The sequence below is a fragment of the Typopeltis vanoorti genome, chromosome 13, assembly GCF_054136105.1.
Source record: "Typopeltis vanoorti isolate ZY-2024b chromosome 13, IOZ_Tvanoo_1.0, whole genome shotgun sequence".
Classification (NCBI taxonomy): domain Eukaryota; kingdom Metazoa; phylum Arthropoda; class Arachnida; order Uropygi; family Thelyphonidae; genus Typopeltis; species Typopeltis vanoorti.
In genome coordinates, this window is record NC_143561.1 from 67,791,221 (window position 1) to 67,805,457 (window position 14,237).

Consider the following 14,237-nt stretch of genomic DNA (forward strand, 5'->3'; position numbering starts at 1 on the left):
TAACAATTATGATGTTAAAAATAGGACATGATTGTTACTGTAAAAAACCTATCTGTAAGAAAGAATGTGTCTCTCATGTTATCTTAAATAGAATTTAGCTTTGATGTAGTTTCTAAATAATTAATTAATTTGTAATTTTATGTGTATTTTTTTTTCACTAGAAGTCATGCCAGTAGAATAACCAGTGATCAAATCATTGTTTCTTTAGCTTACTGTGTGAAATGTACGATGACCTTAATATGAAGGTCGAAACATCGGGAAATTAAAATAGTTATTTATAACATGGTTGTAAAGTCCATAATTTCTAAAATGAATGCTGATCACCGTGCAATACTAAAAGAAAGGATACAGCTATCCTTCCTTTATCACTTATCCTCAGTGATGATACACAAATCACCAGACATGATCAGATTTCATTTCTCGAACTGACATTAATCTGTGGTCTCTCCTGGCATAAACACATCAATAACTTCCTCAGCCTCTAAAAAATGTAGGCATTCTTTATATGCAACTACTTTTTTGCACATCTAGCAGAACAAAACCAAATCTGCCCATTCTTAAAAAATTCTTGATGCTTGATGGATGACCCTTCCCTCAATGACTCACTTCAACCAATGTCTCACAGATGTAATGTTTCAACTGTCTTTTCTAGGTACTTCTATGACCACCACTCCAGTGAATTGGCAACAATCATTTCACCACTTTCTGCTGGGCCTGTTAAAACAAGAACAGCAGCTGCTCAAAATCTCTTTTCAGTCTAACTACAATTGGTGATTGATGATATCATCAATCCACTGCGATTTTAAGTGAAAAATGGCCACGCCGTTGTGGCCATTTTTCCTCTTGTAGAATCCAATCCAGTACTTCTTTTGTCCATCATTGATCTTGTCTTTGAGCAATATGCCCAGTCCAATGCCATTTCAGATGTTTCACTCTTCCTATGATGTCAGAGACTGGTTTGATTTCTTATCCATGTGTTCCTTTTGTGAATCAGTCTTGTGATACCAAGCATACTTCTTTCCATACTGAAATGTGTTGTTCTTAATTTTTGAATTTCGTTTGCCTTTAGCGTCCATGTTTCACAGTCATATGTCAATACAGGAAGAATACATTGGTTAAAAACTTTTCTCTTCAGGCATAATGGTAATTGGCTTTTGAATATTGAATGTAATTTTCCAAATGCTTTCCAACCAAGCATCATGTGTCTTTTAATTTCATCCAGGATATTTTGTCCCATTGATATCTGTTGTCCTAAGTACATGTAACGATCTACTTGTTTAATTTCATTATTGATTTTTATTATTTCTGGCTGGACATAGCTATTGAACATAATTTAGGTCTTCTTTAGGTTTATCTTTAGGCCAGCTGTTTTTCTAGCAATTTGGAGTTCATGGATATGAGGCTGTAATTCATGCACAGTTAAAGTAAAAATAACTGCAAAGCATAAATGGCTTAAATAGCTTCTATTTATCTTCAGATCTTTCCCTTCCCAATCAAGAAATTTGAATATTTCTTCTAAGTACACTATGAATAATTTTGGAGATATTGTGTCACCTTGTCTTATTGGAACTCTTCATTTTATGCAGATTATGTTATACTCCTAAATAAATCCAGTACAAGTCTTCAGGATTCCTTAACTAAATTCAATACCTGCCTTAACAAATCTGCATGAAAATCAACAATAAGATTTCGAATAAGAATGAAATGTCGTTTTTAGCATTAAGTTTTGAAAGGATATAAAATATCAATCACTTGCTAATTTAATCAAGTATATATTCTCCATTTGAATCAATAATATTCTTCCAATGTTGTGAAAGCTACATAATGCCATTTCTATAGAATTCAGGAGGCTTGGAGGAAAAGAAGTCACATAGGCTCAATTTCAATGCCTCTAATGTATCGTATTATTTTTTATTCATGAAATGTTGCAAACTTCAAAATAAGTGGCAATCTGAAGGTGCAAGATCAGAAGAATATGGAGGATGTGGAAGCTTTTCCCAGCAGAGTTCCTCAATCTTGGTACAGGTGATTCTTGCACTATGAGGGCATGCATTATTAAGGGAAAAACAACACCCTTTCGATTGACCAGAAGACACCTCTTTTCTTTCTTTTTCATTCAATCGATCGTGTTCACAGTATAATTCAGCTGTGATTGTTTGGTTTGACAAGAGTTCAAAGTGCATAATACCAGCCATATCCCACAACAAATGCTTAACAAAATATGCTGAGAGTAAAGGTCTTGTTTTGGCTGAGGTTTAGCCTGTTCTCCTTGAATGAATCCACTGCCTTTGGCACTTAACATTCTTGTAAAGTATCCATGCTTAATCAATGGTGACTACACAATTCAAAAACAGAGACCGAACCTTTCAAGAATGAAGAGCAGTGCAGATGTTGATGCACTCTCTCGATTGTTGTTTGTCAGTTCGTGAGGAATCCATGCTGAGCTTAGACGTTATTCGAAGCTCTTGCAAATGGTGATGGATGGCCAATGATGATGAATTAAGATCTTTTGCTAAATCTTCAATAGTTGCACCAGAATTTCTTGCAATAGTGGCTTCTAGCATATCATTATCAGAGAGACAGGACGCCCAGAGTGAAGGGAGTCGTTCAAACTGAAGTCCCCTTGTTGAAATTTTTGGAACCATCGCTTGCACTTTCACACATTCAAAATATTATCATCATACACTTCTTACACATTTTTTAGTCTTCTTTTTTGAACTCATAAAGTAAGATGTGCTTAATGTGCTCTTCAGTAACTCCATAGTAATAAAGTGTTATTTAAATAATAACTTATGTATGATGTTCTTGCAAGGTGGAATTCCCTAGAATGAGGCCGCCTAAGCTTAGAGGTACTTATAAAGCTTTAAAAATTCATATATAGACAAGCTGAGACATGTTTGAACAAGTACAGTATAAAAAATGACATTACTTTTGAGATGACCTGATAACTTAAATGTTTCTATCATATTTCCTCTTCTCTTCCTATCAACCAACTTCTGCAATTTACAACACTCGATCTATCAATGTAGGGAGCATTCCTCAGACCACTCACCAACTTGGTCACTCTTCTCTGCCACTACTTCATCTCCAAGAAATCCAAGCAACCAGACCTGCGCACAGTAATCCAGATGTGGACGTATCAATGCTTTATAAAGAGGAGTAATAACTTCTTTGTCTATGAATGCTAGTGTGTTCTTCAATAACCAAGTAATCCTATGAGCTACCTTGGAAGTTCAGAGGGCTGGTGAGCCCCCTGAACTTCAACTCTCTATTCAACCACCACCTCCAAGTCCCTAGCCTCATCAATTTCCTGGAGTATAGTTCCATCAATGTGGTATACAACTTGTAATCTTTTAATCCCAAAATGTATACCTTTACACTTTTCCACACTAAAGTGACATCCATTATCTTTTATCCATACTGCCAACTTATTTAAATCATAAAATGCACAGATTTCATGTGGTACTATTATGGTATTTTGTACACCCGTTGAGGATACATATCTGATGATGACTAATTAGAATTGCTCTCTCTCTCTCTCTATATCCTGAATGGAATCAGAATTCTAAGATTTTTGGGAATAATATGCTGACAAAGCAGACTAAGAGTTTAAGAGAGAAGGAAAAGAAGTAATATTTAAAGTGAGAAAGAAATTCAAAACCATCTGGATGCTGAGAATGCAACAGACGTGATGTGCTTATGGCAGGAAAAACTAAAAATAATAATTTGAGAGGAGTAATCTTCTCAAGTATCATTGTTGGATCCTACCTACTTGTTCTTAATCTATACTTTGGATCCGACATGATCACAATTACGATGTTCTTAACCTAAAAAATAGTTGCTAGTTGATTTCTAATACAAATATAGAGAAAATTTATATTTATAGACTGCGCCACTCTATATCTGAATTAGTTTAAGAATTGAAGATAAATCAACCCTCAACTATTTATCCTTAATATATATACTGGCCGAGTATATTTAACTAACTTAATTCACCCGCTTTGGTTCGAATATTTTATGAATGGTGCAGTAAAAGAGATTCAGGCAAAATACAACTTTAGATAAGCAAAAACAAACATTTTTTTTTTAAAATCACAAACTTTACACTTAGGATCAAATCACTAATTAAGTTATTAGAAACACTTCAGCCTTTCCTATAATACTGTCATACAAACTCTGACAATGGTAAATTTGTCATCTCCGATACAGTCTTCTCACAGTTCCTTAAGTTCCAAAATACAATAAAATCGCAGTAACACCGCTTTACAAGCAAACACTTTTAAATTTTCACTTCAGTTAATCTTTGCGATAGTTACTGTTAACATAAGGAAATTCTAGGATGAAACTCACACACTTCTCTGTACAGAAATATTAAGGTTAGAATAATCTTACCGATAATCTTTTATCTTCATCTACTTATACACAAACACTTTTTATAACCATAAACACTTTTAACAATAAGCAGCACTCATTAAAATCAATCTTCTAAGCATTAACTGAATTAATTCACGGGCACAATACATATAATCAGACGTTCTTGTATGAAGCACTACTGATTACTATTGAGCACAATAATTCTTAACTTGGGGTTTTATATGCACAGTTGTTCATTCCTCCGGCATTCAATTAATTCTTTAGGCACTATAATTCTAAACACAATCAATTTTATGGCCTCTACTATCTCTAGTAACTTCGTGTTTTACTTCAAGGTTCCGTATGTCCTTGAAAGGTCGGCGCTGAAATTAAATCCCAATTCAAATATCGCTAGTCTATTTAGTAGTCACTCAGCTGTCTTGCTGTCTTCCGTAGTCATAATTGTTATTCTACAACTTATTAGCTAACCGCCTCTCGACTAGTAGACTTTATTTAGCTGCTCGAGTGACTTGCCGACTCGCTATTATCGCACTGTGATTGCCGAATGCTCCGATTCCAACCTAATGCCAATCCCTCTCTAATAAATCTCTAATGCCTTAATAATTTCAGCGTTTGTCGCTTATATATCTGTTTTTCCCCCTAAATTGCTCACGTCATTTTTTTCTCAAACTCTTTTCAATCAACCTCACGTGGTGTTCCAAAACATGCTCGCTCACTTACATACGTTTCCATGACAACAAAACAAAATATAATAAAATTGAGCTATTGCATAACGTTAAACTTTCACAAACAGGAATAAATAAAGAATATTTATATTTCAATTAATGCGCAGTTAATTTATCAGATACAAATTCCTATAATATTGACATAATAATAATTAAAATAGCTTAATATTTAATACAGTCTTATCACTATTAATACATATATCTTTGATTAAATAATTAGATATTAGACAAAATTAAAGTAGTTATATGAATATTAAATTGTAAAATAAGTGTTTACATTAAATATTATTTACAAGTCTAGCCTTTGTGATGGAAGATCATGTTGGATTCTGAAGCAAATAATAATTACTCTAATCTCTACACAATCAGAATCCAACATCATGGTATTATTAAATATAAGATCTGATAACATATTGGGACCTGATAAATAAACGATTAGAAGAACACCGTTGAAACACTGTTGATAGGTTAATATAACTAATAAGTTAATATTATTACTAGCTACTAATAAAGTGAACTTAATTATGTAATACTATCATAGTATCCTGTCCAGCACTTAGGGTTCCTAGTTTGATGCAGACAAACTAAAGCTTCTTCTGTTAATTTGTGTATTCTCCGATCAGTGCTTATTCCAGAGAGACTTGCTAACTCACTTTTAGTTGAGATGTCCTTATAATCATTCCTCCTATTCTAGATTAGATTCAAACCCAGCTCATTCCAACCAAAGAGTAACTGTCAGAATATCTCTGTAATCAAAAAATACAGATAATATAATACTGATTCATTCAAGTGGAACTAAAGCAGGTTTATAAAAATATCAAATGAAAAATGACTACTGTTGAGAATTTGTATGTTTAATAAATAACTATACAGAGGAAAAATGATTTTTACCTGAAGGAATCTAATATTATCTCTTGTTACACTATCCCTCAAGTTTCTGCTGATCAAGGTATACTGGAATTCCTCATTTAAATCATTTTGAGACAAACTATCTTTTTTGTAGAATAACATGTATGCAGTGTCTTTAGGAAACCTCTGTGTGAGTGTTCTAAAAGAATCAAAGGAAGAAAATGACACTCTACTGTCATTAAAGAGGTACCACTTTCTTGGAAGGATGTCAATATCTTTTGCATCTGGTATCCGAGAATTGCACAAGAAAAGGTCTGGACAAGACGACCTTGCATAAGTATAATAATGACCCCTCTCTGCTGAACAACCAGAATGAACAATTACAGCATACAAATAATATGTTTCACTGACTGATGTGTTTGAATCATCTGGCGAAACACAGGGTAAGTGAAGTATAGATGAGTAACTAATTTCTTTAACTATTTTTTCTCGTGAGTTAGTGAGAGTACTGTAAGAGAACCTAAGAAGGGTTAAAATGAGATGTTCTGGTGATTTTAATATATGAACTCTTCTTTCAGCATTACACAAGTTATCACAGGTCTCACAATAATACTGATTTTCCCCTTCCAATTGTTCTGGCATGAAATAGTTGTTTAGTAAATCATCTAGACATAAACAGTTTGTCAGTTCTTTATCAGCACTATTACTTAATTCTGTTTGGGACTGTAGAGTAGAAATAGGCATCTGATTGTCACTATCCAGAGGTATTGCTAAGTGAAGGTCTAGAAAGTTATCACTATGTAATGAAGAAGTTTTGCAATTTAAGCAGTGATAAGTTATCTGCATTACTCCCCCAAATTCTTCTTGTACCACTGTTTTGCTTTTAATATCTCTTACATCAGCTATTGTATTTATGCTAGCACAGTTAAAATTACATTCATTTTCAACTTCGCTCTTCTGTTTATTATTAAACTTGTGTCTCACTGATGCCATCTCTTCATCTTCACTCAGATTATCTAAAAGATATCGCAAGAACTCTGAACAGTCTTGTTGTTGGCCAGGTTCAAACCATGCAGGTTTTGCTGTTTCAAAGAAGGACTGAGGTGTGTAAGCTGGCCTCTGAAAAAAAGAATACATGTTTAAAGTGCATACACATATGCAACATACATTACAAATCTAATTTTACATAGTTATGCCAAAAGAAACAAAACTATGAAGACAATAATTATGCAAGCATACAGTATACGACAATATAAATTATTTATTACATAAATAATAAATTAAGTATCATATCTTATGTATCATAAGACATCATTAGCCCACATGAAGAACAATAATGATGAAATCTGAAAACAAAAACAGTCAAATGTGTGTTCTACAATAGAGTGCATCCAAACATATATCCATTCATGTTAGAATAAAACGCTGCTAAAATAGACGGTCATTTCATTATGATTAAGGTTTTGGCTAATGAAGTAAGGCTTCAGTACTTTTGAATACTGCTCATATTATAAGTAGATTATGTGAAGGTCTGATGTTATTCTGCTGGATCCTATGGCTAGCACTGTCAATTCCATGTTCGGGTCAGATTTATGAGCTTTGAAAAATCATATATGGCTCTGATGGTCTGAAACACATTTTTCGACTGATCTTCCTGTTTGCCCATAAATTTCAAGAACAAAGAACTTGGTAAAAGCTTGTCCTTTGGAGAAGCTAAGAGATTGCTAATTTGGTTGATGGTTTTGAAGGCAGTGATGAGTTAGAATTTCCTCAAAATCTTTGCCACATATTCAAAACACCCTTAACTGTATTAATTTCCTTAAATTAAAAAACAGCAACATTTTTTTATCATCCACCAATTCCCAAGTGTTTTATCCAATAATACGTGACCATGTTTAGATGGATTCTTTGCACCACATACATTTTACTCTTTTGCTTTCAAATTTCATCACTGTTGCTCTTCACTTACAGTGACACAAAATATCATCATCATCATTATCAAATTCCTGACACGTACCCTCAAGGGGTGTACAGGATATTATGATAGTACTACATGAAAAACTTATATCATTCCAAACTTCCTATCAACAATTTTCCTCCAAATCCATCTGTTATCTGTCAAGACTCCAGCATTATCAGATTTTATATTTGTTTTCTAAGGCACTTTTTACTGTATCAATCCACCTATATCTTAGTTTTCCTCTAAGTCTTAGGTCATTTTCCTGCCAACCTGGCAGAGAACACCTGTTTTTTTAAATTTATCTACTAAATAATTTTTACTTAGTATACATGTGTTTATATAATTATGGAATCAATTATTTTCCAACTGCAAGGTTTTGGCAGAATGTATCTCATTCTAAATAGCTAAGAGACTTTTTTTAAATGTCATTTTACATGTTTGTTTCCAGTGTATTAGTTGTAGAAAAAAAAGTAAACTTTTTAAAACAAAATGGTTGTAATGGAAACTCTTAAATGAATACTAAACTAAAATTGCTACTCAGAATTCTCTAAGTCACTATATAAAACTAGTTTATTAACACTAGTGCATTACGAAGGTGGTCTGAAAATTTCTCGGCCTAACAATAAAAAAACAATTTTATAATTTCAAAATTATTTTTATTTTTCAACATAATCTCCATTAAGACTAATACATTTATTCCAGTGATACTCCAGAGCTGTTATCCCGTCCCTGCAGTGGTTCTCAGTAAGATCTGCAAAATACTCCTCTATAGCTGAAATCACCTCTTGATTCGAAGAAAAATGCTGACCAACGAGGAAGAGTTTTAGTTTTGAGAAGAGATAGAAGTCAGAGGGAGACAAATATGGGGAATAGAGTAGATGTTCCAACAATTCATAGTGCAGATCCCATAATTTTCCCATTGCCAAAACACCTTTGTGGGCAGGTGCATTGTCCTGATGAAAGATGATTTTTTTCTTCTGCAAACCAGGTCTCTTTTCTCATGAATTTGTTCGTCTAGTCTGGTTAAAAGATTGGAATAATATTACCCAGTTATTGTTTTACCCTTTTCAAGATAATTAATAAACAAAATGCTTTAAGCATCCTAAAACACCGATGCCATGACCTTTCCTGCTGATGGAACCGATTTTGTCTTGTTTGGTGCTGAACAACCAACTTCTGTCCACTGTTTTGACTGCTGTTTGGATTCTGGTGTGTAATGGTGAATCCAAGTCTCATCCATAGTAATAAATCGACATACAAAATCAGTTTTATTCTTGTTAAAACGCTCCAAGCAATGTTCAGAGATTTTCATGCAAGTGCGTTTTAGATCTGCTGTGAGCAAGCGCAGCTCCTATCATGCGTGAAGCTTTTTCATTTGCAATTCTTCATGCAAAATATATCCTACATGTTCTTTTGAAATGCCTATAGTCTCTGCAATTTCATGCACTTTGACTTGCCGGTCATCCAATACCATATTGTGCACTTGATCAATGATTTCTGGTATTATTACACTTTTTTGGACGTCCTTCATGTGGATCATCTTCAAGGCTAGTACGGCCAAGTTTAAACTCGGCAGCCCATTTCTTAATTATCAAAAACGAAGGAGAAGAGTGCCCATAAACTTTTATGAACTATGAATGAATTTCTTCTGGCATTAAACCTTCTTTTACAAAGAATTTTATAACTGCACGATACTCAATTTTATCTATTTCAAGGAATACACACAACACTTTTGCTTCTGATAGCTGTAAAAAACAAACTACTTGATAGAATGACTTGCAATTTCACAGTGATGCTTATGGCAGATGTACCAACTTGGGAAAAAAAAATCTTGCAGATAGTGTTGCCATCTATAGTCAAGGCCGATAACTTTTCAGACCACCCTCATATGTTACATAACATGTGCTACCAGTGAAAAATCTGTATAGATTTCAAGACAGCATAATATTAGATGACATTCAACTCCTACCTAAAGAAAATTGAAAGTGAGAGAAGTGTACTTTCAACAAGTTGACTGTAAACATAAACAAAGAAACAGAAAGACAGATCATTAAGAATTAGCTCATTATCTGTTAAAAATGATGGGGTACATTGCTAATAAAATTAAATTAAAATTCTAAATAAATTTTCTTTACAAGCTTCTTTCCTTTTCTATATAAACCTATTTCTATTAGATATTATTAATGTATAATGATAAGCTGTATAACTGAGAGGAGATCTCCACATAGCCTTTAAAGGAATGCAGAGAATCGACCAAGCGCTTCTGACCTGATGTCCAATCCTCACCTTCTCGTGGTGCACCCTGTTAGGTATCTACCTGGATACTGAAAGAACGAGGATGAGCTGGCAATTTGGGATTTAGCCGAACAAATTGTATTCTTATTGGGTTGAACTACAATATTAAATGATGGTACAACATGATAGAATTTCATGCCAGCTGGGGCGTCGCCCGGTTAAACAAGCCCCCCCCCCCCATTGTTTTTGCCAGAGAACCAGGGCGAACAGCGAAAAGTCAGCTACTGGAACAAATCCTAAAACACACTCCAACCTGAAGAAGCCTGAATGGCAAAGAAATGGAGCTAGCTGAGGAATTAGATAAGTACCAGATCGACATAATAGGGATCACTGAAACAAAAAAGACCAAAACTGGTGAGATCTTTCTGAGCAACAAACACAAAATGTTATATTCAGGCAATGACAATCAAGGAAAAGAAGGGGTAGCCATAGTATTCAACACTAAATACGAGGCTAAACCTCTTGAATGGCAGGCAATTTCAAGTAGAGAGTGATGTGGGCAAATATCAGAATGGGGAACTGGACAATGAGACTTATTTGTGCCTATGGTCCCACAGAAGGTTCTACTAAGGTAGAAGTGGAGGAATTTTTTGAGGGTTTAGAGAAAGTAATTGACACAATGAAAAATGAAAAGTTGGTTATTGTTGGGGATCTAAATAGCAGAGTAGGAAATGATTGTCAGACATACAAAAATATTTTGGGAAAATTTGGAGAAAAGAGCAAAGCTAATAATAATGGCAAATACTCATTGGATTTCTGCTCAGGACAAGGACTGGTTATTACTTACACCATGTTCCAACATAAAAATGTGCACAAATTCACATGGAGAAAAGAGGCAAGGAATAAGAAAAGTCTCAATGACTATATTATTGTTGATAGTGATGTCTTCTTCCTGATGAAGGACACCAGAGTACAGAGGATATGAAATTGGAAGTGATCAATCACCATTTAGTCTTGAGCAGGATAAAATTTAATTTCATGTCGAAAAAAATAACATGTAAGGAAGTTCAAAAGTGAATAAAATTTGAGCAGCTCTCAGATGTGAACTGTAGACTAAAATATACAAACATTATTCAAGAAAAAATGAAATCGTTTGAGAACAGGAATCAAACCTTGGAGATTCAGTGGCAAGCTCTGAAGAAAACATTGATTGATTCTGCCAGAGAGGCATGTGGTGAAGTTGTCTGCAAGGATAGAGAAATCAGAACTCCCTGGTGGACAAAGGAAGTTAAAGAGGCAGTGAAGGAAAAGAAGAAAGCATATCAAAATTTCCTGGCAAATAAGTTAGCTAGGGCTTTTAGAGAATATAGATACAAATGTAAGAAAGCTAAACACTGTGTAAAATTAGCTCAAGAAAAGTCATGGGAAGACTTTGGTAAGAACATAGAAAATAAATATCAAGAAGGTGGTAAAATATTCTGGAGGTTGTTGAAGAAGCTCAGAAATGGAGGAAAGAGTGCTGTAAAAGGAATTAGAGATGATAAAGGTGACATGAAAACGGGAGAAAAAGATATCCCTGAAATATGGAATAATTACTTTGAAAAATTGCTACATGAACACTGTAAACTGACCAGGCATGCAATCAGGAATACATATCCATACTTGAAGTAGAAAATGCCATCAAAAGTATAAAATGTGGAAAGGCAGCTGGAGTAGATGATATCAGACCAGAAATGTTCAAGTATGGAGGTATAAAAGTTTTACAGTGGCTACACTGCATAGTTCAGAGGGCCTGGACAGAAAGACGAATTCCAGATGATTGGAGTAGAGCTCTCATAGTACCCATATATAAAAAGGGAAATAAAACTGATTGTGAGAATTACAGAGTTATTTCTCTACTGAGTGTTTTTGGTAAGATTTATGCCAATATAGTTGAGAAACGGTTGTGAAGGATTGTGGAAGAAAAGCTTGGTAAGGAACAAGCTGGATTCAGGTCAAATAGAGGCTGTCAGGATCAGATCTTCACTTTACAACAAATAGTTGAGAAGTCATGGGAATATAACAAAGATCTGCATTTAAGTTTTGCAGATCTGGAAAAAGCATATGACAAGGTGCAAATACAGAAGGTATTCAAAACACTACAGTTGTATGGTGTCAGTGGATCATTATATCAAGCAATACTTAGTCTTTATTTGAGTTGTAAGTCAGCAGTTAGAATTGAAGGAAGTACAGGGAGATAGTTTAATATTAAATCTGATGTTGGACAAGGATGTACATTATCACCTCTGTTATTTATTATCTATATGGATTACATTATAAAGGAAAATGGTATTAAACCTGATATCAAAAATTTGAGTGTTAATGTCAGCTCCTTGCTTTATGCGGATGATGTTATACTTCTAAATAAATCCGCTACAAGTCTGCAAGATTCCCTGACTAAACTCAATAACAGTTGTGAAAGATATGGTATGAAGGTCAGCAATAACAAGACAAAGATAATGAAAATAGGCAGAAGCACTGAAAATATCAACTGCATTGTGAATGGAGAACCTATTGAACAAGTAAAACATTTCAGCTACTTAGGCACGATTTTCAGTGAAGATGGTAAATTAAATATAGAAACAGACAGCAGAATCAACAAAGCTGGTATGGTAGGAAGTCAACTGAATAAATTTATATGGAATAAGAGAGAAATTAGTCAAAACACTAAATTAGTTGTATACAAGACAGTGTTCAAACCAATTTTAACTTATGGATCTGAGAGCTGGGTCATAAGTAAAACACTTGACCAAAGAATAGAGACCGCAGATATGAGAGTTATGCCAATTATGCCCATATGGTACTTTTCCATGCTTTACTTCACATTGTTGGATCCTACTTCTTCTTAACACATACTTTGGATCCGACATATAGCTATTACGATGTTCTTAACTAATTGATAAGTTGTGAGTTGATTTCTAATTCAAATATAGAGAAAATTTATGTTTAAAGACTGCGCCACTCTATATCTGAATTAGTTCAAGAATTGAAGATAAATCAACCTTCAACTATCTCTCCTTAAAATATATGTTGTTATTATATATACTGGCCGAGTATATTTAACTAACTTAATTCACCCGCTTTGGTTCGAATATTTTATGAATGGTGCAGTAAAAGAGATTCAGGCAAAATACAACTTTAGATAAACAAAAACAAACATTTAATTTTAAAATCACAAATTATACACTTAAGATCAAAATACTAAATAAGTTATTATAAACACTTCAGCCTTTCTGATAATAAAGTCATGCAAACTCAGACAATGGTAATTCTGTTATCTGTAATACAGTTTTCTCACAGTTCCTTTTAGCTATTTAATAATGTTCCTTAATGATCATTCACATCAATATCTCATAGTTCTTTAAGTTTTAAATATAATAAAAATTTCAGTAACACCTCTTTACAAACAAACACTTTTAATTTTACACTTCAGTTAATTCTCCGCAACAGTTACTGTTAGTATAGGGAATTTCTAGGATGAAACTCACACACTTCTCTGTATAGAATTATTAAAGGTTGGAATAATCTTACCGATAATCTTTTTTCTTCTTTAACTTACACACAAACACTTTTTATAACTGTAAACACTTAAACAGTATACGGCACTCATTAAAATAAATCTTCTAAGCAATAACTGAATTAATCGTCGGTCACTACACACATAAACAAACGTTGTTGCATAAAGTACTACTGATCACTCATGAAATAAGGGAATACACAATAATTCCTTAACTTTAGGTTTTATATGCACAGTTGTTCATTCCTCTGACATTCGATTAATTCTTTAGGCACTATAATTCTAAGCACAGCTAACAGTAAACTTCAATTTTTACAGCCTCTACTATTCTAGTAACTCCGTGCTTTATTTCAAGATTCTGTGTGTCCTTGACAGGTCGGCCCTGAAATTAAATCTCAACTGAAGTAATCGCTAGGCTATTTGTAATCACTTAGCTATCTTCCGTAGCTTTATTTGTTATTCCGAAACTTATAAGCTAACCGCTTCTCGACTAGTAGACTTTATTTAGCTGCTTGAGTGACTTGCCGACTCGCTATTA

The 14,237-nt window shown here is 33.9% G+C and overlaps 1 protein-coding gene across 1 annotated transcript in view; it reads right to left on the reverse strand.

Moving 5' to 3' along the window:
• The window catches only part of DUBAI (Deubiquitinating apoptotic inhibitor), a 212,399-nt gene that overhangs the window by 9,476 nt on the left and 188,686 nt on the right, over window positions 1-14,237 (reverse strand). Inside the window, exon 13 of the mRNA XM_090402619.1 lies at window positions 5,991-7,067. Coding sequence (XP_090258745.1) covers window positions 5,991-7,067 — 1,077 coding nt within the window. The remainder of the gene's footprint in view (window positions 1-5,990; window positions 7,068-14,237) is intronic.